Source organism: Colletotrichum lupini, chromosome 10 (assembly GCF_023278565.1).
Source record: "Colletotrichum lupini chromosome 10, complete sequence".
Lineage (NCBI taxonomy): Eukaryota > Fungi > Ascomycota > Sordariomycetes > Glomerellales > Glomerellaceae > Colletotrichum > Colletotrichum lupini.
In genome coordinates, this window is record NC_064673.1 from 1,681,352 (window position 1) to 1,708,974 (window position 27,623).

Sequence of the window (27,623 nt, forward strand, 5' to 3'; positions counted from 1 at the left end):
TCTACGTCCCCTAATAATCCGGGTTAATATTTACTTATTTATAAGGGATTGGGATTCTATTTAAGATTAGGTTTCGTTCTCTTTTTTTTTACCTTAACTCGCTAAGGGTCGTGCTCTAGTTTATACTTATATTAGCGGTCGCTAGCGTATTTAATTTTCATAAGGATATATTTAATCCGCGCGCAGGTCGTAGTAAATCCGTACTTTTACTACTTAACGAATTTATTAAAGTCTAAGAGATTCTCGTTTCTTTTTACTATTTTGCTACTACTCTCGTTTTTACTATTTCTAGCGATTATTACTACCTTTTTAAGTCGCTAGCTATTATACTTACTAAGATCCTCTTTTTTATTTAGTATAAAAAAGTAGGTTTTAGTAGTTCCTTTTTATAATAGTAGCGGTAGACGTTTATATTACTATAGGATAATATAGTAATTAGTCTCGGGATCTTTACTAATTACTAATTTTTACTATCCCGTATATTTCTAGCCTCTTAAGCCTCGTGCTCTCTATAATCTCTAAATAGCTTCTTTAGTTAATTTCTAATCGCGGGCCGGCTACGGAAAAGTCGTTTAATAAAAAAGCTGCTCGGGGTAATAATAAAAGGCTAGTTACTTAAGTAGTTCTATTAATTAACGTAGTTTAATATAATAAATATCGACCTCTCGTAAGTAGTAAAGGGCTATAATTACTTAATTCCGTGCAGTATTTAAGAATTACCTCCTTTTTCGTCTACTTCCGTAAGGTTAATTAGTATAAATCTCCTATCCCGTGCGGTATTAAGAGGTCGTCTCTTTTATATAGCGAGATACTTTACTAATTTATAATAGTAGAGTTTAATTACTAATTAGTATTAGTATCCTTATTATAAAGTAGTTAGTTCGAACCTTAGTTAACGAAGAGATTAATTAAACTATATAAATATCTACGTAGGTGTAAAAAGGAGGTTCTAACTATAGGTTGGGCTGGCTATGATAATCGTAAATAGGGCCCCCTAATTAGCCCCTGCGCAGTCGGCTATATGCCGCGGTCGAATTAGACTTCCAATCCGACAGATACCAATGTACAATATTTCCAAGTGCAATTTCCATTCACGTGAAAGAAATATGTAGCTTGTCTTATTGTCGGCAAAGGTGAGGATTTCCCAATAATTTGGTGATCTATTTGTCATCTCCGAACTTCTAAGCATCAACTAACCCAGACGCCGGCCTCTCTAGAATATCCGATACAAAATTCATAGTCCGTCTTGCGCCATTTATGCCTCAACACCGATGGTGATGTAGGCGAGCATGCCCTTGGTAACATCCTCACCGTCGAGGGGCTCGACAACCATGTTGGGGTTCCAGTTACCCTTACTCTCATCCGCAAAGATGCTGTCAATGTCGTTGGTGGTGCGGTTGATCTCGGTGTGGCTGACGTAGGGCTCGAGGGCCATGATCTGCTGGCTGAGGGGCTCGTCGAAGAAGAGCTGGCCGGTGCTGACAATGTTGGAAGCGACGACGGTGCCGTTGCTGCGGACGGACCAGTCGGTGTGGACCTGGGCGTGGATGTGAATGGTGCGCTCGACGTAGAAACCGGGGAAGACGGTCTTCATCTCCATGATGCCGTTAGAGTCGGTAGGCCAGATGCCGCGGAGCCAGGTGGTGGCGTCGGTGTGCAGGTCCAGATCGGGGCCGATAGTGACGTTGAGCTGGTCGAGGAGCTCTTCGAAGGGAGTGTTGGGGCTGTGGCCCGTGAATGAGCTGTAAGATCCGGTCTATGGGCAATCCAGTTAGTCAACGTGTGAGGGTTGAAGCCTTTCGATTTACTTACAGCGTTGCAGTGCCAAAGGTCCTGGTGATGGTCAGCGCTCAATATCATGATTCAGATTGGGATTAGGGGTACTTACGACTAAGACGTCGCTCATAACTTCGCAGGTATTGACGTTGAGAACACCAATATCCAGATAGAGAGGAACACCGGGTTGATCTTCGCTCATATCCTGGCGCAGGGTCTGAGACTGAGGCCAGACATAGGGTCCCTTGGTGACCTCGGGCGTCAGGACGCAAGTGTCGTTCTGAAGGGTGTTATAGTGGGGACCCTCAGTATGAATAGTGACATTGCTGTCGCGCTGAACGAGAGAGCGGCTGACGAGCGAGCGCTTCTCGGCCTGACGCTTCCTGCGAACCTCCTGGAACTGGCCGGATTGCACCGAGCAACGCTTGGCGAGGTTGGAACGGCGGGCAATCTCTGAGTGGCTCAGAGTGTGGTCATGACCCGGGTGAGCAACGGCCACTCCCGTGAGGAGCGCAGTAGCGAGAGCAAGGAGCTGGAACTGCATGTTGTAGGTTGAAAGAGAGTGTAAGTCGAGAAAGAGTGTTGTAGAGACTGTTCAACGAGAGAATGTCTGGGACCTATTGTCAAAGTCAAGCTACCGAGATCTAAGCTGCTGATCAAGCTAGAACTGATCAACAACGAGGGAGCTGATCCTTCATTTATACGTTCATCCTTTCTTTCGATTGTTCTTCACCTTCCACGAATAGACGAAAAATATCATCTCCCCTGCTTCGTCCCGTATGACCCCTGACGAGGATCCAGAAAACAAGTTCATCTCATCAGGACGTTTCTTTTGTCAGCCATTGCCTCCCTCTCATCACGCTCAGATCCGTGAAACTGCCAAACCAAGCTGCAGTCCACCTTTCACGATCTCCAATTCTCCACTGACGTCGGGTTCGCACCACAGGTCGCTCCCACATCCCGAAGAACCACGTTCTGATCAATTCCCCATTCGGCAGTTCGTCGCATAGTAAAAGGCGATTCGCCAATCACGGCCCAGATATTACGGTTGACTTCCGGGGTCCGAAGCCCCCAAGCCGCACCCGGACGCCATCCCCGGCGGGCCGCCAAGACTCCTGGCCGCGTAAGTTCAGGGGCGGTCCGCCTGGTCACTGCACGTTGAATCAACCTTGACCCGACGACCAAGCATAATCAGTGGAGGCATTGGGCGACCGATGAGAGCCGCGGTTGACCCGAGCCGAAAGATCACTGATGTGGTGTCGCCGATGTTGTCATGGGTGTGGATAGGAGATTTTCGCCTTGGCAAAATGCCATTGCAAGATCCGCATCGATTACAACCCAAGACCGGAATGCGGGCGTCGAAAAAATCGGAAGCTGTCCCATTCGACAGTTACCAGAAGTTCTTCAATCTAGAAGGTGCATCAACTAGAGCCTTCGCTTGTTAAAATCTGCTGACGAAGTGGTTGCGAATTTTCCAGAGTCCAGACTACTTCCAGTGACTGGCCCCTGGAGGAGCGGCAGTGTATTATGCAGAATCCCCGAGTGGCGCGTCGGATTTGAGCCGACGCGGTGTGATATCAATAGCCTTAAGAACCCCTTTCACCTCCCAACTATTGGCAGCCAGTCCTTTTTGGCCTGCAGAGCCTATGATGACTTTGCATGTACCATAATTCCTACTAGGGAGCTTGGGAGTCCGCGAGAAGAGCCGTAAGTGATAAATTTTATTTCCAACAAGTTCTCACCTCTTGCCAACCCACAAGAGCATTTCTGTAAGGTGGGGGTTTTCGAGAAGGGCCCGGCAGAGCCAAGAGTCGAATTCACAGCAACACGACTCATATCGTTCCCGTGGAATCAGTCACAGCACCCACTCATACGCATCTCTGTTCCTTGTTACGTCAGTATCTGCCAAGAAGCTTGACTCGGGACCCGGAATCTCTTGCCATCTTAGTTAGGAAAGTCACAACTTCTCCGTCCTGGAGTCCGAAGATCGACGGTTCCACCTTTGAATGTTTGAATTGGACTGAAGGATTTTGCGCTCATGCCGTTGAGAAGGGCACCTCAAATCGTTATCCAGAGGCTAGGAAATACTCATAAATGTGCTTGGAGCATCGATCCTTTTACCAGTTTGACAAGCTTAGGTATGTTGGGTCCCTATGCTCATCCCCCTTTAGTTCAGGTGTCGGGGAGATAGTGCCATGGGTTAGAGTCGTATTGTTCAACCTATCGGCGTCCCCTTTACCTGGATCGTACTTGCCGATTGCTAATTATTGACGTTTGCCCACATCCCCTCGCAGGGATTGAACCTCATCATTGTCCATGCCCGATCGTTTACGTGACCCATATCCAAAGGTACCATAGAAGTTGGCCAATTGTGTGCGAACAGTTTCTAAACACTTAAGTAGAATGGAATCACGCCAGGGTCCATGCCGGTCCAGATAAACGGCATGCCCTGACTTAAACCCTCGCTGTCAAATCGCCGCCCGCTGATCCTCCTACTGATACTACCCATGTCTCTCATGAACCGGTCATTTGCCACCGCAACAGCCCTGTTGGTCCCGGCGAGAAGACTTTCAGCGTTGAACATGTATCGCAGAGTCTGGTTCTTCTCGACAACCTGAGGCCTGTTGAAACGTGCGAGAAGAGTAATCTGGTCGACCGACTTTTGCTCGTTGGGGAGCCAAGGGAGGAGGTTTTCGATTCGTCCCTTCTTCGTAGGAAGAGGCGCGTACAGAGAAAGGGGATGAAGTGGTAGCACGCCAGACGCCGTCACGGGCTCACCTTGATTCAGCACATGGTGTGAAACACCTGTCAACCATGCCATGTGGGACAGAATATCAATAAGCTGCTTCCTGCTTCTCAGCGGCGCTGATGGGAAGTCGATGACTTCTGCAGGACCATTGGATTCGGTAATCCAAGCTTGTAACTCCCAATCTTTGGACAGCACTCGATCAGACTTGTAGGTTGCCTCGACGAAAGCTTCAATGATTTTCCGAATGACTCCAATGATCTCTTTCCCGTCTTCATAAAAGGGGAAATGAGGAAGTTTCGGGCCAGAAGGCGAGTGTAACAGACCACGTAATCGCAGGTTATCCTCAAAGTAATTGCTTTGAAACGGACCGGCAACAGTCGGATAGAACTCTGCACCGAATTGGCGTACGGCTACATTTGAAAAGGCAAAGTTCTGGTCAAAGAAACCGCCTGGGTTGAAGAGCACTCTGTCGCCTATGGGTCGGATAGCATAAGCCTGATACATGAGTCGTTCCATGAGGTTGAGGACAGGGTGACGGCTGCTGAGCGTGCGAAGGGCAGCTAGGTAGATAATCTCAGCAACATCGTGGGAATTAAGGAGATGATAGACCTGGCCGTGGAAAAAGTCGTTGACGTTGAACATGATCTTGGCCAGTAGCCACTCATTAGTCGTGTCCAAGGGTGTGTATGTAAGGTCAGCGCCGACATTCGTCTTGATGGCCAGGGGAAGAAAGTGGTCGGAGCGCTTGTCAAGGTAGAACAGCGCTTGGCACGCAGCTGAGTATCGGCCTTGTTGAGCGAAGTACTTTTTCTGATAGCTGTGGTCGGCCAAGAATAGACGACCGTCCCTATGAAGGGAGTCGAGCGTTGTTCCAGTAATCTTCCTGACTGTCTTATCTTCAAGAGGGAAAGGTAATTTGTCCTTTCTGTAGGTCAGACGGCGAATGATGTAAGGATTGGTTGAGAGGCGCTCCATAGCGAACAAAAGGTCCGATGTAAAGTTGCTGAACTGGCCTTTGGCGATGCCGCCAGGGACCGATCCTGACCAGTGACCATCGTAGAGGATTTTGAAGTCCTCGAGACGCTTGAGGCCACCATGCTTAAACCATAGGTGTTAGCCAGACGGTTATTAGCATCAATGAACATGATTTGGACTACCTTGGTGATGTCTTCAAGCGCCGCGGCACTTTCATTGATCGCAAATCGAGCAACAGGTTCCGAATCCTTCAACCACAAGCTCTGATCGCGCAAAGAAATCTGGGTTCCTAACGACCCATTGGGGAAGAAGGATGTATCTCCTATCAATGATTCTCCATAGGTAATTACCTGTTGCTTGAGTTTGATTTCCTCTGCCCTTGAGGAAAGGTCATTATCTTCGTTAGGTAGAGTATATTTAGTCGGGGCCGCCTGCTGTGTAGACACAGTTGTCGGGCTGAGAGCAGTTGTGACGGAGGGTGACTGGCTGCTAACTGCGCTGACACTGTCAATTGCCACCAGTATGCTGAAGGTGAAATACAGTCTCATGTTTGTGGTTAACGTCGAATGTCTATTGAGAATAGGGCGCCATAGGAAGATCTGAACTAATAGACCGCAATTTCGTTGCTAAACATAAAGGCCATTAAATTCACTTCCAACCTGTTCAGACTCTGGCAATTATATAATGTTACTTGGAAGGAATACCTCCACAAGGAAAAGTTCCAAAAGGGCTACATTCGATTCCCATTGCACATTGCAATCCTTCCTACGCCGACCGTTACTAATCTTTCCGCACAGCTAATCCAATCGCCTCATCGCAAGCATACTACCGTGTAGTTTGTGCAACTACAACCCGCATATCCTCACCCGAATGTCTCAATAGATCGGTTTCTTTCTTTTCCATTCATCACCCGACATTATGCAACGCATAGATGATAGGTGCTATCTGTCTAAGACTATGGTCTTTAAGCTGTGCAGTCCTAAACTAGAACGGCGACATTGGACAGGTTCAAGGGTTTTAAACAAACTGCCTCACTTATAACTCCAGCCTTTAATCGTCATAACATGGGCTCATAGCGTGTTTACTTCAACGGCTACAAGTTGAATCTCAGTCATGCTCAGAGCTTCGGGTGCCTTGCTGGATAATTCCTATTCCCTCAAGCCGCAGCCGTCTCCGTTTACTTCTAACACTTAACTGTAAGCGCTCTATACAAATTTCTATAGACACCGCTACTACCCGCCCGAATTTTCCAAATTTAATTTGTAGTAGCTAAAGATTTAAAACCTACCCCGAGGACCCGGCCGCCAGTAGCTACTACCGGAGGAATCCACATCGCGGCTATAATAAAGTTACGATCGGGTCTAACCCCTCCTAAACGAATAGCTCAAATAGTCTTAGACATAACTTACTAAATAGGGTGACATAACTTAAATACTATTACTATCTAACGGCGTAGTAAATTAAAAAGGTCGAACGGATATATATATTAATAGGTCTGCGACACAGGGAAGAAGCTTATAAAGGCTAACTACTATTAAGGTCTAAAAGAGGAATTACTAAAATCTGCCCTTCCCTCGAGGTATACTACTAGCGCTCTATATATACCTAAGCTACTCCTTTATTACTTAGTCCCCCTCTTTATACCCCCTAAACTATCCCTTAACTAACGAGGCCTAATTAATAAGGCCTAATAGGGTACTCCTTCCCCTAGGCTTCGTCCCGAAGCCCGCTTATAGTTCGTATATACTACGTTAATCCCTTACTTAAGAGGTCCTTAAATATATAATATAAGAGTAGGTATAAGCGGCGCTTATTAGCCTGAGTATAGACCCCTTATTTTAAATAATAGCCCTATAATTCTATACCTAAGTCGCTCCTACCTATAGGCCGTCCTCACGACTACCGGTACCTAGGTAGTCGTCGCCCCACTTTTATTTACTAATATTAACCCCCTTCTAAGCTATTATAATTCCGAATTCCTTTTCTTTTTTTTTATTTATAGTTATCCTTTTTATATATAGTCTCTTATTTTTATTAGCGTCTGCGCTATTCCCTCGTTATATAGATATTACGGCTAATAAATATCTCCTAGATCCCTATTCTTATATACTCCCCGTGCTTAAATAAGTCTTTTTTAAAGTCGTTCTATAGTTATTATTAACTCGTTCTAATATAACTATAGCCCCTAATTATAGCGTTGTTACTATTAGTAATAAAACGGTCGTTAGTACTACGGGTGCGCTTAGTAATAGTTACGGTAGCGGTCCGCTTAAAAAGCCCAATATCCCCTTTACTTATTCTAACCTCGTATATATATCGCTACTTATATACTACTTATATTAACTATTATAAACTCTTATTAAAAAAAAAAAAAAAGCGAACGCTAAGAAAATCGGGGTCGGCTAAGTGCGCCCGCTCCCCTACTCTACTTACGTTATATATAAGGCGCTCGATTTAAAAACCGAGTATTATAATTAGCTAAGTTAGTAATTTATAGCCCTTAGTTCGCTCCTTTATCTTATACTTTTCTAAAATTTAGTATACGTTATATTAAATACGTTACGTAAAACTATTTTTATAAAAATACGGTAAGCGCTTAGCGCTATTGTTATTCCGTCGCTTTTCCTAAGTATTATATTAATAGCGTCTTAAGTCCCTAAGTCCGTAGAATTTGTAATACGAACCCTTTAGAATACTGCACTCGCTTCTAACGGTAACGTTTATAATTCGGAGGTTTATTACTCCGTTATCGCTCTATTATTGTTATTACTTAGGTCGCTAATATTACTTTATAGCTCTAATAGACCTACTAAATCGCCGCTAGTAATATATAAAGGGCGCTTAAGTACGCTAGTAAGGAGGCCCGCTCAACCCCCGTTATTAATAATAATAATAATAAAGTAATTATAAGCTCCTCTTACGCTACGTTTTTATTTTATAATAACGCTATAATCGCGCTACTTCGTACTATTCGTAACGAAGTGCGCCGCTTTAATAATATTCTAGCTAGTATATAGTCGCCCCGCTTACGCTCCGTATTCGTAGCTAATTATTTATAAATTCGCTAATAATAAAGAAATTATTTCTTTTATAACGACCCCTAGGATAATAACTAAGGCGGCCCTTTTATACGTAAGGGCGGTCTCTTTACGGATAAGGGCGGTCCTTTTGCGTATTATAAAGATTAAGGAAACGGTTAATAATTAGCGCGTTTATACTATTTAGTTATAGCTATATAGCCCCCTTTTTTTATTATTAGTAGCTAGTTCGCTACGTTATTAAGCTCTTTAGGAGCTAGGGCGCGCTACTTAATTAAAACTCGTTCTTTATATATACTAATTAACGCTACGTCTTCGATATGCCTAGCTAGCTCCTATATATTTTCGTTACTACTATATCCCTTTTACTAGATTAGGTATTATCGCCTCCTCTTCGGCCCTTTATATTATATAATATCTTTTACTTCGTAAAGTAGCTCCCCGTTTATATCCTTAATAAATAAGGGCTTCCGAAGGGCTTTTTCGTAATATTAATACGGCTTAAGTAAGGATATATAGAATATATTATATATTCTATACTACGTTAATACGTCTAGTTAGTAAGCGACCCCCGCCGTTCTAACTATTAATTTAACTTTAAATAGGCCTAGATACTTATTAGCTAACTTCTAGCTAGGACGCTACTTCCTAATATTCTTTTTTAATAATAATACCTAGTCGCCCACTTTATATAACATATCTATCCTAGCTTTATTAGCTTATTACTTATATATCTCGCGTACTTTTTATATAAAGGGTTATAAAACTTCTTAGTTAGTTTATAGTCGGGCCGTACGCTCCTCGGCCGAGATATTTTATATACCGTCTCGAGTCCCTATTAAAATTAATATAGGGTACGTAAATAAGAACCTAAGTAGGGCCTTAGTAGGCGCTTTATAAATTACTAAGTACTAAGCGTTATTATATATAAACTCGGCTAAGTAAAGACGCTATGCCTAATCTAATTAGTCCTAGGTATAAAAGTAGCAAAAGTACTACTTTAAATATTAGTTCTACTATTCTATTTAACCGTCCGTCTACGAGTAGAACGTAGTACTAAGACGCCTCTTTATTACTAAAAAGTAATAAAAATAAGTCTAAAACTTATTTATAAATAACGACCCCCTATTAGAGACGATCCCTTTAAGTATTCTAAACTTAGTAAAGATCTTCGTAAATAAGAGGTTTATAAATCCTTAGGCTATAAGGGTCGTCCTCGTAGCGATATAGACGCTATACTTCGTAAATCGGTTTATTATAATAAGTACCGCGTCGTAGGGGCGCCTCTTAATTAGCGTAGTCGATATAAGTAAGCCTATAATAAAGTCTAGTAATATCTCTTATTATAGCCTAACCGGGGTAAGTAAGGGGCGTAGTAAGCTATACGGCTTATAATAACGAGGCTTCGTCCGCTAGTATACTATATAAATATTAATATAACTTTTTATATCTTTACTTACTCTATCTTAGTAATAATAGCGTTTTAATAGTACTATCGTCCGCTTTATGCTATAATATCCCGCTATAAGCGTATTATAATATACTTCGATAACCTCCCTCTTTAGCCCCTTATATAGTAGTATATAAGCGTGGCTACCGTAGTATAGTAGCCCTTTAGAGTTATATACCTAGCTCTATTATTATTTCTTCCTAACTAAGCAAGGCCGTCGGTTCCTCTTAGTCTATTACCTATCCTTTATAAAAGCGTCCTCTTATTAAGCGGCCCGTAGTTAACTTATTATTAATAACCCCTCCTCGCTAAATACTATTTTAAGTACTCTTATTATATTAAAGTCTTATAAAACGAGTAGCTCGCGATTTATAGTTTTAGTAGTAGGCTTAAGTAGCTTTTTAAGTATTATATTATAACTTTAACGCCCTAAGCTCGTAGCCCCGTTATACCTCTTAAAGTACTCCTCGGAGTTCCCTCGAGCTAGAGCTCTTAACCTCTTTTACTTATTTTTCTATATTACTATTAGTTCTGCTTTTAGAACACTTATTATCCTTTTTACTTAAGAGCCGCTCCCGTAGCTCGTCCTCGTATACTTTATTACCGTAACTCTAAGGGGCTCTTATATATTTCTAGTATTATAAAGGTCTTTTCTTATCTTTAATAATAGCTCCTCCGCTCTACTATTATTACTACCTTTACTATAGTTAGGTCTTCGTAATAATTTATTTACTAAGTTCTTTATACTTAGTTTAAACCTAATCTCGATATTAAACGCTACGAGTTCGTCTAGTTAGCGTAGCTATCTCCCGTTTAGTCTCTTTTTTATATCTAGGAACTATAAGTTAAAATAATCTATAAATACTACGACCTAATCTCGGCTATAAGCGAGGTAGTATTACTAGTTCTTTAGTACGTTTATAATAACTAATAACTCTACGTCTTTTATACTATAGTAGCTCTCCGTATCCGTTAATTTCCTTAACCTATAAGTAATTAAGTACTAATTACCCTTAAATAATTACGTAATTACTAAGCTAATAGCTCGAGCCGAAGCGTTTATTTATAACCGTGTGGGTAGGGTAGGGTCGAAATATCGTAGTATTAGCGCGTTAATAAATACTATTAATAGCTTCTTAAACGACTTTACGGCTAGTATTAGTAGCTCTAATTATCCCGGTTTTGCCTTCCTTAATAAGTCTATTAAAAATACCGTTATCTTAGTATAGTTATTAATAAATCTATAGTAAAACCCCGTAAATCTAAAGAACGTCTATATATTTTTAACGCTCTTTAAAAGTAGCTAATTCGCTATAGCTTCGGTGCGCGCGGGTTCTATTTCTATACCTTTATTAAATACGATATACCCTAAGAATCCTATACGCAATATATAAAACTCGTATTTACTACCGTTTAGATATAAGTTCTATTATTATAGTCTCTATAGCACGCTACGTACGTACTCTTTATATACTACGTAGTCGTTACTATATATTAGGATATTATCTAAGTATACGATATAGACGGTATTAACTAGGCTGCTTAGAACGTTATTAATATATACTTAAAAAGTCGCGGGCGCGTTAGTTAGCCCGAAAGGTACGACTAAGTACTCGAACTACCCGTATTTAGTATAAAAAGCCGTCTTCTACTTATTACCCTCGGCTATATATATATAGTAGTACGCGTTCTTAAGGTCTAGCTTCGTAAAAATAGAGGCATTAGATAATCTATTTAGTATCTCTCTAATTAGTAATAGCGGCGTTCTATCTTTTTATATAATCTTATTAATCGCTCTATAATTAACGTAAAGTCGTAGCTCTCCTCCTTTTTTAAGTATAAAGAGGATAGGTACTCCTACCGGGCTTATAGAGGGGCATATCTAGCCCCTAGCCTCTATTTTTATTAAATAGTTGCGTAGGATCTCGAGCTTATAGTTTAATAATAAATAAATAGGTCCTTAAAAAATAGGCGCCGCGTCGTCTAGCTTAATATAGTAGTCGTACAGTACTTTATTTAGTAATAAAACAGCTTTCTTTTTTAAAAATAAGTCGTTAAAATCCTAGTAACGTAACTTCTAATCCTCGGCTACGCTCGCTAGTACTACGTCGCTATTTATAGCTAAGTTAATTATAATATACGCGAGTATTACTAAAACTAAATCGTTTAGTAGCCCCTTTTTTAGGGCGTCTAAGCAGATATATCGTTCGTAAATTAGATACTACTACTTTTTTTATTTCTAACTAATTAGCGAGTCGATATCCTCTAGCTAAGGGAAACCGAGAATAAGTATAAGTACCGTAATATCGGCTATTACGAAGTAATATAGCTATATCTCCGTTACTTAGTCGCTATTAGTAATTCGAAGCCGTAAATAGTAGCTTCTTAATATCTCTATCTATTTATCCTTAACGTTTACTAGCTACGGCGATAAGTAAATTCGTAGATTAGTATTAAAGCTATTAAGTAGCCCGATACTAACTACGTTCCTTTTTATTCTTAAATCGATAAGGGCGCTTAGCTTCTCTTATATATAGTTTAGGTATATATAGGTCGGGATGTCTAAGCGCCGCCCTTATTAATCGCTAGCTACTCTCTTTATTAAGATAGTATTTAAGCTCGTTACCGGTCCGCGCTACTTAGCTAGGGCGAGGTCTAATTAATAGCTAGCGGTCTTATACCCTTTTTAATTATATTTATAATATATAACGCTCGGGTAGCTATTAGCGAGGTACCCGGTTTTACCGTAGTTATAGTACTACTAATACTACTCCCGTAGTCATAAGTAATCCCTTACGATATAGCTAGTCTCTTTATAATTATAGTACGTAGTATCCTTACTAAGTAAGTTACGGCGTATTCTTTACGTATTTAACTTATTAGCGCCCCGGTATCTTCTTATTAGCTCGTTCGAGTTTAAGTTAAAATATTACCTAGGGGACGTTCGTAAGCTCCCTACCGATAGTAAGGATTATTTAATACGTCTTACTAACGATACTAGCTATAAGTAAGTCTACGGAAGTTCTATTTACGATATTATTACGAGGTATAGTTCGGGCCGTAACTTACTTATTAATATAGAGATCCTCTATTTCTCTATTAGGATATATTCTAATTCTATCTCGAGCTTATTAATATAGCTAACGAACTCGTCGACTTTCTTTTTCTAGCCTTACGAGGCGCTATTTAGTTATATACTCGTTACTATTCCTTAGCTAGTAGGATCGGATAGGTTATTTTATAAAAAGGTCTCTAGTTCTTCTTATATAACCTAGTCTATTATAAAACCGGGGGTCCTTTAGCGGTCGAAAATATAGTATATTTAAGAAGTTTTTATATTACTATTTAGGTAGCTAACTATATACGCTACTTTATCGCGGTTTATTCTTATTTATTAAGCCTATAGGTTAAAGCGATAATAATAGTTAAAAAAGAAGCTCTATAAATCCCGTACCGATTTATTAATATATAATAGATTAAAAAGGGATAGTAGTCTAAATATAAACGTTCTACTTATAGCGCTTACTTAAGTTAGGAGGGAGCTAGTAAATAGGGGCTTAAGTAGTACGAACTTATCGCTTTATCGTCGCTTAAGTAGCGTTTTAAGTACGGCTTTGCTTATCGAACTATCCTTAGTCCGGGGGTTTATGTTTTTGTTTATATTAAAGCTAACGTCCGAGGCTACTATAGCTAAGACCGTAGCCCTTAGCGTAGGGGCCGGGCTATTTAAAAAGCTCCGTAAGCGTTCTAAATCTACTTATTTTTTATATAAGTAGTCTTCGTACGTTATAATAAGGATTTCTTCTTCTAATTATCGTTCTTATTCTTATAGTTTTACTAGCCTATTACTTATCGTTCGGTTTAAGTATTAGCGAGTAAGAGTAGGAGGTTCGCTATTTTATTTAAAATTCGTTAATATTCTTAATAATACGGTCCTTTTATATCGCTACTACGTTAATAATCCTATTGCGCTTCGTTCTTATATCGTTTATTAAGGAGAAAGTAACTCTAGGGGGTCCGATAGAAAAGAGTCGTTTTCTTTTTATTATCGTAGTACTAACTACGCTCTCTTATTACGTCTCGTTCTTATTAGTATTTTAAGCTTCCGGCCTAGTCCCCTTTATAAGTAGAGATTTTAAACTATTAATAAGTCTATAATATAAAAAAAAAGCTTATAGAGGCTAACTACTATTAAAGTCTAAAAGAGGAATTACTAAAATCTACCCTTCCCTTGAGGTATATTACTAGCGCTCTATATATACCTAAGCTGCTCCTTTATTACTTAGTCCCCCTCTTTATGCCCCCTAAGCTATCCCTTAACTAACGAGGCCTAACCGGCGAGGCCTAATAGCATAAGACTAGCCGAGTCTAGATAAAGTACGTGCCTTTAATACTCACCGTTAACTACCTCATAATTACCCTAATATTAGTCGTATTAAGGCGTTTGTCCTTTTTGCTAAGCTACGCCCCATTGCTCTCGACGAATATATAGAAGTTACACGCGGAGGTAAAGTATATAAACCCCGCGTTCGTAACATAGCTAAACAGGTCCTAGTTACTAGCCCCGTATGACTCCCTTAATATAGGTACTAAAGGTATAGTAAATACAAATATGAGCATAGAGATTTAGTTTTAGCCCTTATCGTAACCTTACTTTATAAGATTAAGTTACGTTGGAGGCTTTCCCGCTAAGCTGCCTCCAGGTACGTAATAAAAGGACACCTCTAGGTACGAGCTAAAAAGCTTATTAAGCATTGTTATTTTAGGTGTGCTTAGCAAATAGAGGTGTGTTAACTGCCTCATGCGAGTCATCGCACAATAGAGGGGAGTACGAGTAATGGAGATTGAGCACTCTGCTCGATAATCGAATCCCACATATTAGCTTATTCATTAAGCAATATTAGAAGGCCCATGTGATTCATTGTTCGTAGATGCCACAGACTACTTATTGTATAGGGGCTGGCGCATTTGTGTCACTCGATTTCCTGCCGCCAGCTTACCGCATCACACGGGCACGATACTAAATCTAATACGTGTGCTGAGGGCTAGGGAAATCCACTCGTGTTCATTAAACCCAAAACTTTCTTCCAACGGTGTTGATTCGCATAGAAACAACATATCAGCTGCGGCTCTGAGGCTAGATAGACCTACTGTGTCCTGTGGTCAGTTGCGAAGGAATTATTAGCCGATTGCAAGAGTCCTCTTCTCTGCTGCGTCCCATCAGTGAAATATTTCTGGCAGATCGAACTCGGAAATTTTTAAAGTCTCGCAGTGATTACGCTGAGAGTTTCTTTCATCTTGAAATTGAACGACGTCCGTGTGCAAACTAATATGATTTACTTGATCAGACCAGGAGCAACCCTATTGCAGTCTACAAGCGATGTGGTCCACGCTGAGGATCAAGATAACGTACAACTTGAATGTCATTTTCAGAATTTAATACCGACACACGTGAGTTCGGGTTCAAGAGCTCCAGCGGCTGTCAAGCTTATACAGACAGAAGGTTATTCTTAGGTACTGTCGGATTGGAAGTCCAATTCGACCGCGGCATATAGCCGACTGCGCAGGGGCTAATTAGGGGGCCCTATTTACGATTATCGTAGCCAGCCTAACCTACGGTTAGAACCTCCTTTTTATACCTACGCAGATATTTATATAATTTAATTAATCTCTTCGTTAACTACGGTTCGAATTAACTACCCTATAATAAGGATACTAATACTAATTAGTAATTAAATTTTACTATTATAGATTAGTAAGGTATTTTAATATATAGAAAAGACGACTTTTTAATACCGTATAGGATAGGAAATTCGTACTAATTAACCTTACGGAAGTAGATAAAAAAAGAAGTAATTTTCGAATACCGCACAGAATTAAGTAATTATAGCCCTTTACTACTTACGAGAGGTCGACGTTTACTACGTTAAACTACGTTAATTAATAGAACCGCTTAAGTAACTAGCCTTTTACCGTCGCCCTAAGTAGCTTTTTTACTAAACGACTTTTCTATAGCCGGCCCGTAATTAGAAATTAACTAAAGAAGTTATTTAAAAACTATAGAGAGCACGAGGCTTAAGAGGCTAGAAGTATACGGAATAGCGGAAATCGGTAACTAGTAAAGATCCTAAGACTAATTACTATATTTTCTTACGGTAATATAAACGTCTATTACTACTATTATTAAAAAGAACTACTAAAACCTACCCTTTTTTATTAAATAAAAAGGAGGATCTTAATAAGTATAATAGCTAGCGATCTAAAAAAATAGTAATAATTATTAAAAATAATAAAAATGAGAATAGTAGCGAGATAGTAAGAGGAAGTAAGAATCTCTTAGACCCCGATAAATTCGTTAAATAGTAAAAGTACGGATTTACTACGACCCGCGCGCGGATTAAATATATCCTTATTAAAATTAAATACGCTAGTAACCGCTAATATAAGTATAAACTAGAGCACGACCCTTAGTAAGTTAGGGTAAAAAAGAAGAGGACGAAACCCGATCTTAAATAGAATCCTAATCCTTTATAAGTAAGTAAATATTAACCCGGACTATTAGGGGACGTAAATATATAGAATTGCGAATTAGCTTAATAGCGAGTAAATTAATACGGTATTAATCTATTTAACTAAGGTCTATAAGAAAAAGGGGCTATAGGGGTAACCCCTATTCTACGAGATCGCAAACGACCTTAGTTATTAACTAGATAAATAGTTCGCGAACGTAAGCCTAAGAATTACGAAAGTAATTAATAAATTCCTCTACGGGCGAGGGGTATTACTAGCGTAATTATAATCGCGAGAGCTATACGAAATATTAATAGTAATAATTATAAAAAAGGAATTCGTATTATAAAACTAAGTATAGGTTGATAGAGCGTATAATTACTTTAACGAATTTAGAAAAAGGGTAAACGACCTAGATTTCCTCCTTATAATTACTAATAAAAATCTGTCGTCGTAAAAGGATATACCGGGGTAAAATATAGTACTAGAAGTACGATAATTAATAATTCTACCTATTTCGATCTATAACTCGTTACTACTACTAATACGAAATTCGGCGCCGATTAGTTAATAAGAAAGGAGATAGACGACCCGAAGTTACTAATAGTACGTAGCGACGCAGGGTTCGTATATAGATATTAAAAATCTAGTAATAAATACGAGGCAATTTATAGACCTTAAAAAGATCTTCTTAAAAAAGAAATTATATTCTAGGGGGAAGTATAAGGTTTTATAAGAAACCCTAACGATGTTTTACGATTATTATAAAAAAGTTAGAATTAGGGAATACTAATACTATTTAGTAATTAATATCGTATTCGTAAGTAAAGCTTTCAATTATTATTATAAAGCGGTGCGTAATCTCGATCGAAACGACTTCCTTAGTATAATTAATATAATCCGAAGCCGCTTTAAGACTTATAATAAGAACCTAGAGCTCTTATTTAAGCTACGAGCGATTTTTTTTATATCTATAGCTAGGATAATAGAGGGTAAATCGCAAGTAAAGATCCTTAAAGAGCTTATTAATCGAATCGATAAGCTAGCGAAAACCTAGCTAAATAAGGGGATAATCGAGCGGAAAGTCGGATATCTTTATACCGTAGTTTAGTATATACTAAAAATAAAAATTACCCTATACTAAGTACCCGAAGACTACGAAACGCTCTACTCGAAGCTAAGATCTAGCTTTAATATTAAAATAAGAATACCGCGCTAAACCTACCTCTAAGCGTATAACGGCCCTTATTAATAATATTAAGTCGATCGAACGTATAATAGGAAAAGAAAAGAGGCTAAATACGGTAATTATTAATAAGGAGGCCTAGATTCGTTAAATAGGTAGAGATTTAGCTTATAAATAGGGTAATAAAAAAAGCAATATTATATTTATAAAAAGGATAGATATTAGTTAAGTAACTACTCTAAAAAAGAGCGTACTAAATTATATAAATAATATAAAAAGTCGAGGGTAGTAAATAGTAAAACTAGCCCTCGTCGGTTTAACTCATTCCTCGTTATATATAAGGGTAGATCCGGGGGTATAGAACTTAGCGACGGTAGTTAAAATAGCGGCTTAAAGTATATACCCCCTATAAAAGATTTAGAAAATAAGGAAGATCTTACCCCCTATACTAACGAATTAGATTATAACGAAATCGAAGATATTAACTACTCTTTTTTTACCCCGTTAGCTTTTAGAGAATATACGAGGCTAAATAAATCAAAAGTAGCGGAAGCTCTTAATAAGTAGGCTTTTATATATAAATAGTAAGGGAAGGCCCCTTAGATAACGGATACGGAGGCGGCTAAAAGGGCGAATTTAATATAGCCAAAGCCTATTATTTTAATAATTAAGAAGAAGACGCTATTTCTCTTAATATTGAAAAAAAAGGAATATAGTACTAAGCATATCTAGGGGTAGCTAGAGGGGTCCTTTTTATATTACCTAGATCCCTCGAATACTAAGCTTATATAAATATTCTACGCGAGCAAAAGGTACGGCCTAAACGATTTTTATAAGATTATTTTAAATACTAGGGTATCGTAATAGTTAACTAAAAGAAAAGGGCAATTCTAAGCGCTATAAAAGATCGCGCTAGTAACGCTTAATACGTTAATAGCGGGTATTACGAGGATTAGTTTTAGCCTAAGTAAGGAAATCGTTACTCTAAGTATAATAGAAGTAGAGACGTACTTTAGAACGATAATTTTCTATATTTTACTTATTAATACCCCATTTTTCTTATATTTAAAAAATATAGATGAACTAGGTATTATATTCGATAATACGAGGAATAGAATCTCTAGCGGTAAGTATTTTAAGATAGTCAAACGATAATAGGGGTATACGTTTATAAAGCTTACTAACGATATAAAGTTAATTAATTACCTAACGGAAAGTAAGCTTAGAAAATTATACCGGAGATTCGGGTACCCGTTAGTTACGAGGCTATATAACCTCTTAAAGTAATTAAGTAATAATAATATTAAAATAGGGGCGCTAGAGTAGTTAATAAAAGTATACTATTAATATTAAATAAATGCGCAGAGCCTACGCAGATTTAAGTTTAAATTACGTAATAAGCTTAACTTTAACTAGGAAGTTATTATCGATATTTTCTATTTAAATAGTTAGTTAGTATTATATATAATCGACGTAGCTATATCCTTTTAAGTAGGGCAATTCCTCTAGGATCTATAAGTAAAGATAGTATAGGTAGCCTTACGAAAAAGCTAGATCGATATATACTAAGGACCGCTAGATAGTATTAGAACCGACGCTAGTACTAGCTTTAAATTAGTAAAATTTAGGGATAATACGACGGCCTACGGTATATAGCTAAAAGTCGTACCCGTTAAAGCGTACTATAGTATTAGAAAGGTAGAAAGGGTATATTAGTAGTTAAAAAGGGCGTTTAGAATTATTAAAAAGGAAAATCCGGATTTTACTAACGACGAATGCCTCTAGATAGTACTTAAATACTATAACGATACTATAGGGCCTAACGGACTTATACTAACGCTATTAGTATTTAGAGCATATTTAAGAACGACCTTAGCCTCGCTACTATTACTAGGCATAAGCTAACGAGCCTGAGTAATTAAAAAAGTAATATAGGTACTACGCGAGGTAAGTATAAGAAAGTAAGTTAACGAGGTAATTACTATATATAATAGGCCCAATATAAGGGATAATCTAAATATATTACTAAATTCGGATATATAAGTATAATATAAAATTACCTAATAGTAGGCTAGGCTATATAAGTTAATTTCTATTAACGAGCGCTCTTATATAATTACGAGAGATCGTAACTAGCTACTCGAAATATTAATTATAATAGTTAAACCGTACTATATAGATCTTAACGAGGTAATTTCTAACTTATAAAATGAAGAAGAGCTAGGGGAAACTATATAACCCGTAGTAGAGGCATAAGAAATTATCCTTAACGAAATCGTCGTAATAGTACTAATAGACGACGAGGAAGAGGATATTATTAAAAGGGTACTAATATTATTAATAAGACGTTATAAAAGACTATAACGGTAAGCCCTAACGTAGTAATTTATTACTAGCGACGAGGTAATTAATACTTTTTATATAGTAAAAAAGAAAGCCGATTTCGAGCTAGTAGTTAAACTACGTAAAGAAGGCGTAATTATAACTACTAAAAAGCCGTATAAGGGATTAGATCTTATCGACGTAGACACTCTTTACGATCGAGGGGTCTATCGATTTATCCTATACGACTTAGAAAAATATATAAACCTCCGTATATTTAAATCACAAATAGTTTATAAGATTAAAGAAAAAGGAATACCCTAGCCGTACGAAAAGTCTAGATACGTAATTTAGGGGTACGGCGACGTTAAAAAAGCGACGCTATTTATATAATCGCTTACTATATAGCGCTATAGCTAACGATTAATAATAGCATTAATAGTATCGCTACGGAAAAAGGGATACGAAATTTAGAGCTATAATATTACCTAGGCCTATACCTAATTAGCTACAGGGCTCATAAGGAGAATCCTAGCCTATTTACTAAAAGAAATAGCTAATAAGTATTTAAAAAGTACGATTATTAAAGTGCTTAAGCTACTATATAGGCTCGCAAAATCGGGTACTTATTAGTAAGCTACTTATTACGATTTTTATATTAATTAACTATTAATAGTTACCTCTATATATAACCCGTACTTATTAATCGCGGAATATAAAGATAACTAATTTAGGATCGTTAGAATATAGACCGACGATATATTAGGCCTATTTAATATTAACCTTATAAAAAAGGAGGATAAAGAGCTTTAAAAAGCGGGCTTCGTAATAAAGCTAAAAGAGGTTTTTATAATAAATACCCCCCTAGTATTTAATAGCGGGATTCTTATAATTAAAGGGGAAACCGTCGTTTTTTAATAAAAGGGGTAGGGTAAGAAGATTAACCTCGTCGATCCGAACATAACTAATATTAAAAAGCGGTATAAGGCTAAGCTCGCGCGAGGGGTATATATTATAAGTATTTATTAGCTTAAGGCGACTTTTAACTATACTAGGGTAGCGTAGGCTATAGATCTAACTAAATAAGACGTTAAAGTACTTAATAAGCGGCTTAAGTAATAATAAATAAATCTCGATCGAGGTCTCGTTTACTACTTAATTAACTTTATAACGAGTAAGCTCTACGTCTTTATTAATAAGTTATTTATAAATAATAACGACCTTATTTCGTAATTAAGGTATATTATTATCCTAACTAACGAGAGTATAGGCGAGAGCGAATTTATTATATACGGTAATATAATCTATTACTCATTAACTAAAAGTAAGCGGGTAACGAGAAGTATACTAGTATCGGAGGTCTATAATATAGTTAATAACGTTAACCTCTCTTATATAATTTTAACGACGCTAAGGAAGATTACCGATCGAATTAGCCTTTTACTTATTTTAATAGTTATTTATATAGATTCCTACTCGCTATATAAATACCTCGTTAAATTAAGAACGACGAAGGAAAAGAGGCTTATAATTAATATTATAGCCCTTAGGTAATCGTACGAAAGGCGCGAGATACTTAAGATCCGTTAGATTAATAATAAAAATAACCTCGTAAACGCTTTTATAAAAATAGTATTAAATAAGGGATTAGAGCAATTCGTAAGTAGTAGAAAAGTTATTATACGAATAGAGGAATAGGTTATATAAAAAGAGTAGAGAAAAGGGGGAAAAGGAGACGACTTAATAAACGGGCCCGAGGTCGAATTATACCTCTAACCGTAGTAGTTAAATCGATAAAAAAAAGAGAAAGTTAGTATCGGATTAAAAGTCTAATTCGACCGTAGTATATAGCCGACTATATAAGGGCTAATTAGGGGGCCTTATTTATAATTATCGTAGCTAGCCTAACCTATAGTTAGAACCTCCTTTTTATACCTATGTAGATATTTATATAGTTTAATTAATCTCTTCGTTAACTACGGTTCGAATTAACTACTCTATGATAGGGATACTAACAGGTACTAAGAACCCCGGGGAGCAGATATAAGTGAGTTTAGAGGGATCTATTACTACGAAATGTGTAATATGTGTACTTAGTCTGGTGGAAAATTGGGAAATAGTTAACACTCAGGCGTGCAAAGAAACCGAGCCATAGCTACTACCTAACTAATTCAGACTTCCTAAGCCCTGTCTTCCCAGCATCGCTATGAACCTTTTTACACGAGGGGAACGGAAACTTTACCCGGGTTTTCATGCCGGAAAAATGCAGAAGGTAATAGAGTAAGTGAAGAACCGTTCATGAGTCTTCAGGTAAGAACCCACTTTTATCCTATCTTACCCCCCATCTTCTTGGTTCATGGTCCCATCTTAGATCATCGTAGTAACATGTATAATCCTTATTTACGGTGCTGAGCTCATGACCGATGGCTCGAAGTGCCGAGGAATATACTCGGTGTCGACCTATGTTTCGTACCCGTAGAATGGAGGGCCCACCAGATTCAGACATTAAGTGATCTGGGGTTGGTGACTTCCCACTTAACACCAGCCTGAGTAGTCGCTGCCCATCCATGCTTCCATCTTGTAAAATCTCGGTGAAAGTCCTCAAACCTCCTGACCATTCTTGTTGATTGAAAACAAGCTTTGGCGACGCTATTGGACAATACCCTGGCGTAAGCAGAAGTTTCGTCAGGGAAATTGAGCCTAGAATGCTTTGAGCCGCCTCAGTGATGACTGCTAGCATAGCAGCGTCGTTGACTTCAAAAATAACTTCCCATGGATTCATTTGCATAGTTCGATCTTCCAATATGATACTGACTCTGCCGCTTGACGGTTCGATGGAAACAAGGTACTTTTGGCCTTTCAAGTCTTCCAGTACATTTGCCGACAAGAAGGACTGAATGACCTCCACTGTGTTTGGCCACCATCGCGACCATTCTGCATCATCCGCAGGCTGGGAGAAGAGTTTGCACACCAAAACTTTGCCCAGAGTGTGACTCAAAACACAACGCCACGCCGTTGAGACATCCCTGTAGCAGGCCAGCTGAAGTGGTCGATTGATACTATCATTCAACCCTCGTCGGGTATTCGAGTACTTTCTCAGTACTCTTTGAATCATTGAAAGCCGAAAAGAATTGCCTCCTAGTAAGACTCTTGGACCAACAGCTTCAGCGTTTTCTCTCCAGCCAGAAGCTAAAATGCCATCGCACCCACCTCGGAGAGCAAGCGACTCTACTAAAGTCACTTCTTCGATACCTGCCGTGGCTGCCTGCAGTGTTTCCTCAGCCCAGTCGACGGCTGCTGTGTAAAGGAATGCTTCTGCTAAAAAATGATGATGCGCCTTCGCTAAGTCTGGTGTTGACACCCGATTTTTCAAGCTTAGCCCTATGATTTCGAGACACTGATATGTGAACGAAAGCAGATTATGTGTGTTTCGGTGTGATGAGATCTTGGCCAGATGTTGGAAGGGCCAAAAGCTCGGGAGTGACTTTCCGCTTGTGTCGTATCTTAGTGACAAATGGGTTTTGTTAGGAGTGGCAGTGGTTGTGATATACGTTCTATTGATGATACGCTGTAACATCAGGTCTGTCGTTATCGCCCGTGAAAGGAGGTCGTCTTGCTTCGGGACGTATGGGCCAAAAAGCTGTTTGCCCTCCTCGCTATTGCAAATGAAATCGATAGCTGTCCGGTGCGTGAAATCAATGCCCGTTTTACCCCAAGGCTTGGATTTAATCTCGTAGCCATTAGGGGACGAGAAAGCTTCCTCGGGCTCAGTTATGTCCAGTAGCCCGGCACACATCGCTGGTACTTTTCTCCCCAAGCGATGCCATTTTTGCCAGAGTAATTCCATATCGGGTAGCTCTTGACCGGCCATGAAGGACTTCAGCATCTCGTCGTCTGTAGAAATGGCAAGACCGAGAAGGTTGGCGTTATGTTTCCAGATATGAACACAATCACGTTGTGTCTTGAACTCCATGGCCATATAAAAAAGAAGAACTCTCTTTCTTCGATAAAGGTCGCTGTCTTCCTTTATTCGGGACCACATCTCCTTATACAGTTTCTGTTGGTATCCCTATTATAGGGTAGTTAGTTCGAACCGTAGTTAACGAAGAGATTAATTAAACTATATAAATATTTGCGTAATTATAAAAAAGAGGTTCTAACTATAGGTTAGGCTAGCTACGATAATTATAAATAGGGCCCCTAATTAGCCCCTGCGTAGTCGGCCGTACGCTATAGTTAAATTAGACTTTTAATTTAATATTAACTTTTTCTTTTTTTTATCGATTTAACCGCTATAGTTAGAGGTATAATTCGACCTCGGGCCCGTTTATTAAGTTATCTCTTTTTCCCTCTTTTCTCTACTCTTTTTATATAACCTATCCCTCTATTCGTATAATAACTTTTCTACTACTTACGAATTACTCTAATCCCTTATTTAGTATTACTTTTATAAAAGCGTTTACGAGGTTATTTTTATTATTAATCTAACGGATCTCGAGTATCTTGCGCCTTTTATATAATTACTTAAGGGCTATAATATTAATTATAAGCCTCTTTTCCTTCGTCGTTCTTAATTTAACGAGGTATTCGTATAACGAGTAAGAATCGGTATAAATAACCGTTAGAATAAGTAAAAGGCTAATTCGATTAGTAATCTTCCTTAGCGTTATTAAAATCGTATAAAAGAGGTTAATACCGTTAACTATATTATAAACCTCTAACGCTAATATACTTCTCGTTACCCGCTTATTTTTAGTTAATAAGTAATAGATTATATTACTATATATAATAAATTCGCTCTCGCCTATACTCTCGTTAACTAGGATAATAATATACCCTAATTACGAAGTAAGGTCGTTATTATTTATAAATAACCTATTAATAAAGACGTAGAGCTTATTAATCGTAAGGTCGATTAGGTAATAAACGAGACCTCGATCGAGATTTGTTTATTACTATTTAAGCCGCTTATTAAGTACCTTAACGTCTTATTTAGTTAAATCTATAGCTTACGCTACCCTAGTATAATTAAAAATTACTTTAAGTTAATAAATATTCGTAATATATACCCCTCGCGCGAGCTTAGCCTTATACTACTTTTTAATATTAGTTATATTTAAATTAACGAGGTTAATCTTTTTATCCTACCCCTTTTATTAAAAAATAATAGTTTCCCCTTTAATTATAAGAATCCTACCGTTAAATACTAGGGGGGTATTTATTATAAGGACCTCTTTTAGCTTTATTACGAAGCCCGCTTTTTAAAGCTCTTTATCCTCTTTTTTTATAAAATTAATATTAGATAGGCCTAATATATTATCGGTTTATATTCCGACGATCCTAAATTAGTTACCTTTATACTCCGCGATTAGTAAGTACGGGTTATACGTAGAGGTAACTATTAATAGTTAATTAATATAAAAATCGTAATAAGTAGCCTACTAATAAGTACCCGATTCTACGAGCCTATATAGTAACTTAAGCACTTTAATAATCGTACCTTCTAGGTACTTACTAGCTATTTCCTTTAGTAAATAGGCTAGGATTTTCTTTATAAGCCCTATAGCTAATTAAGTATAAGCCTAGGTAATATTACGGCTCTAAATCTTATATCCCTTTTTCCGTAGCAATACTATTAGTACTATTATTAATCGTTAGCTATAGCGCTATATAATAAGTAATTATATAAGTAGCGTCGCCTTTTTAACGTTACCGTACCCCTAAATTACGTATTTAAACTTCTTATATAGCTAGGGTATTCCTTTTTTTTAATTTTACGAACTATTTATAATTTAAATATATAGAGGTTTATATATTTTTCTAAGTTATATAAGATAAATCGATAGACCCCTTAATTGCGAAGAGTATTTATTTTAATAAGATCTAATCCCTTATATAGCTTTTTAGTAATTATAATTACGCCTTCCTTACGTAGTTTAAGTACTAGCTCGAAATCGGCTTTCTCTTTTATTATATAAAAGGTATTAATTACCTCGTTATTATTAATAAATTACTACGTTAGGGCTTATTATTATAGTCTTTTGCGACGTCTTGCCGGTAGTATTAGTACCCTTTTAATAATTTCCTTTTCCTCGTTATCTATTAGTATTACTATGATAATTTTATTAAGGATAATTTCCTATGCCTCTGCTACGGGTTATATAGTTTCCTTTAGCTCTTCTTCTTTTTATAAGTTAGAAATTACCTCGTTAGGATCTATATAGTACGGTTTAACTACTATAATTAATATTTCGAGTAGCTAATTACGATCTCTCGTAACTATATAAGAGCGCTCGTTAACGGAAATTAACTTATATAGCCTAGCCTACTATTAAGTAATTTTATATTATACTCGTATATCTAAATTTAGTAATATATTTAGATTATCCCTTATATTGGGCCTATTATATATAGTAATTACCTCGTTAACTTACTTTTTTATATTTACCTCGCGCAGTGCTCGTATTACTTTTTTAACTACTCGGGCTCGTTAGCTTACGCCTAGTAATAGTAATAAGGCTAAGGTCGTTTTTAGATATACTCTAAATACTAATAGCGTTAATATAAGTCCGTTAGGCCCTAGAGTATCGTTATAGTATTTAAGTACTATCTAGAGGCATTCGTCGTCAGTAGAATTTAGATTTTCTTTTTTAATAATTCTAAACGCCCTTTTTAATTATTAATATACCTTCTTTACTTTTTTAATACTATAGTGCGCTTTAATAGGTACGACTTTTAGTTATATACTATAGGCCGTCGTATTATCTTTAAATTTTACTAACTTAAAGCTAGTATTAGCGTTAGTTTTAATACTATCTAGCGGTCCCTCGTATATATCGATCTAGCTTTTTTATAAAGCTACTTATACTATTTTTATTTATAAATCCCGGAGGAATTGCCCTACTTAGAAAGATATAGCTACGTCGATTATATATAGTACTAGCTAACTATTTAAATAGAAGATATCGACGACGATTTTCTAGTTAAAGTTAAGCTTATTACGTAATTTAAATTTAAATTTACGTAGGCTCTACGTATTTATTTAATATTAGTAGTATACTTTTATTAACTACTCTAGCGCCCCTATTTTAATATTATTATTATTTAATTACTTTAAGAGGTTATATAGCCTCGTAACCGACGGGTACCTAAATCTCTAATATAGTCTTTTAAGCTTACTTTTCGTTAAGTAATTAATTAACTTCGTATTATTAGTAAGCTTTATAAACGCATACTCCTATTATTATTTAACTATCTCGAAGTGCTTATTATTAAAGATTCTGTTCCTCGTATTATCGAATATAATACTTAGTCAATCTATATCTTTTAGATATAGGAGAAATAGGGTATTAATAAGTAAAATATAAAAGGTTATCGTTCTAAAGTACGTCTTTACTTTTACTATACTTAGGGTAACGATTTCTTTACTTAAGCCGAAACTAATCTTTATAATACCCGCCGTTAACGTATTAAGTATTATTAATACGATTTTTTATAGTACTTAGAATTACCCTTTTCCTTTAGTTAACTATTACGATACTTTAGTATCTAAGATAATTTTATAAAAATTATCTAGGCCGTACTTTTCGCTCGCGTAGAATACTTATACGAGCTTAG

At 37.5% G+C, this 27,623-nt stretch overlaps 3 protein-coding genes across 3 annotated transcripts; 1 reads left to right on the forward strand and 2 right to left on the reverse strand.

The window, feature by feature from the left end:
- Positions 1-1,255: 1,255 nt before the first annotated feature.
- On the reverse strand, positions 1,256-2,320 carry CLUP02_17674 (protocatechuate 3; the record flags this gene model as incomplete). The annotated part of the gene is made up of 3 exons (XM_049296582.1): positions 1,256-1,756; positions 1,813-1,833; positions 1,889-2,320. The coding sequence occupies 3 exons, from the start codon at positions 2,318-2,320 to the stop codon at positions 1,256-1,258; spliced, it is 954 nt and encodes a 317-aa protein (XP_049137806.1).
- Positions 2,321-2,555: 235 nt separating this feature from the next.
- On the forward strand, positions 2,556-3,870 carry CLUP02_17675 (uncharacterized protein; the record flags this gene model as incomplete). The annotated part of the gene is made up of 7 exons (XM_049296583.1): positions 2,556-2,670; positions 2,723-2,773; positions 2,845-2,899; positions 2,963-3,192; positions 3,255-3,483; positions 3,539-3,670; positions 3,729-3,870. 7 exons carry the CDS (start codon positions 2,556-2,558, stop codon positions 3,868-3,870), a joined length of 954 nt encoding a protein of 317 aa, XP_049137807.1.
- Positions 3,871-4,162: 292 nt separating this feature from the next.
- Positions 4,163-6,048, reverse strand: CLUP02_17676 (manganese lipoxygenase; the record flags this gene model as incomplete). The annotated part of the gene is made up of 2 exons (XM_049296584.1): positions 4,163-5,623; positions 5,683-6,048. 2 exons carry the CDS (start codon positions 6,046-6,048, stop codon positions 4,163-4,165), a joined length of 1,827 nt encoding a protein of 608 aa, XP_049137808.1.
- Between the last annotated feature and the right edge of the window lie 21,575 nt (positions 6,049-27,623).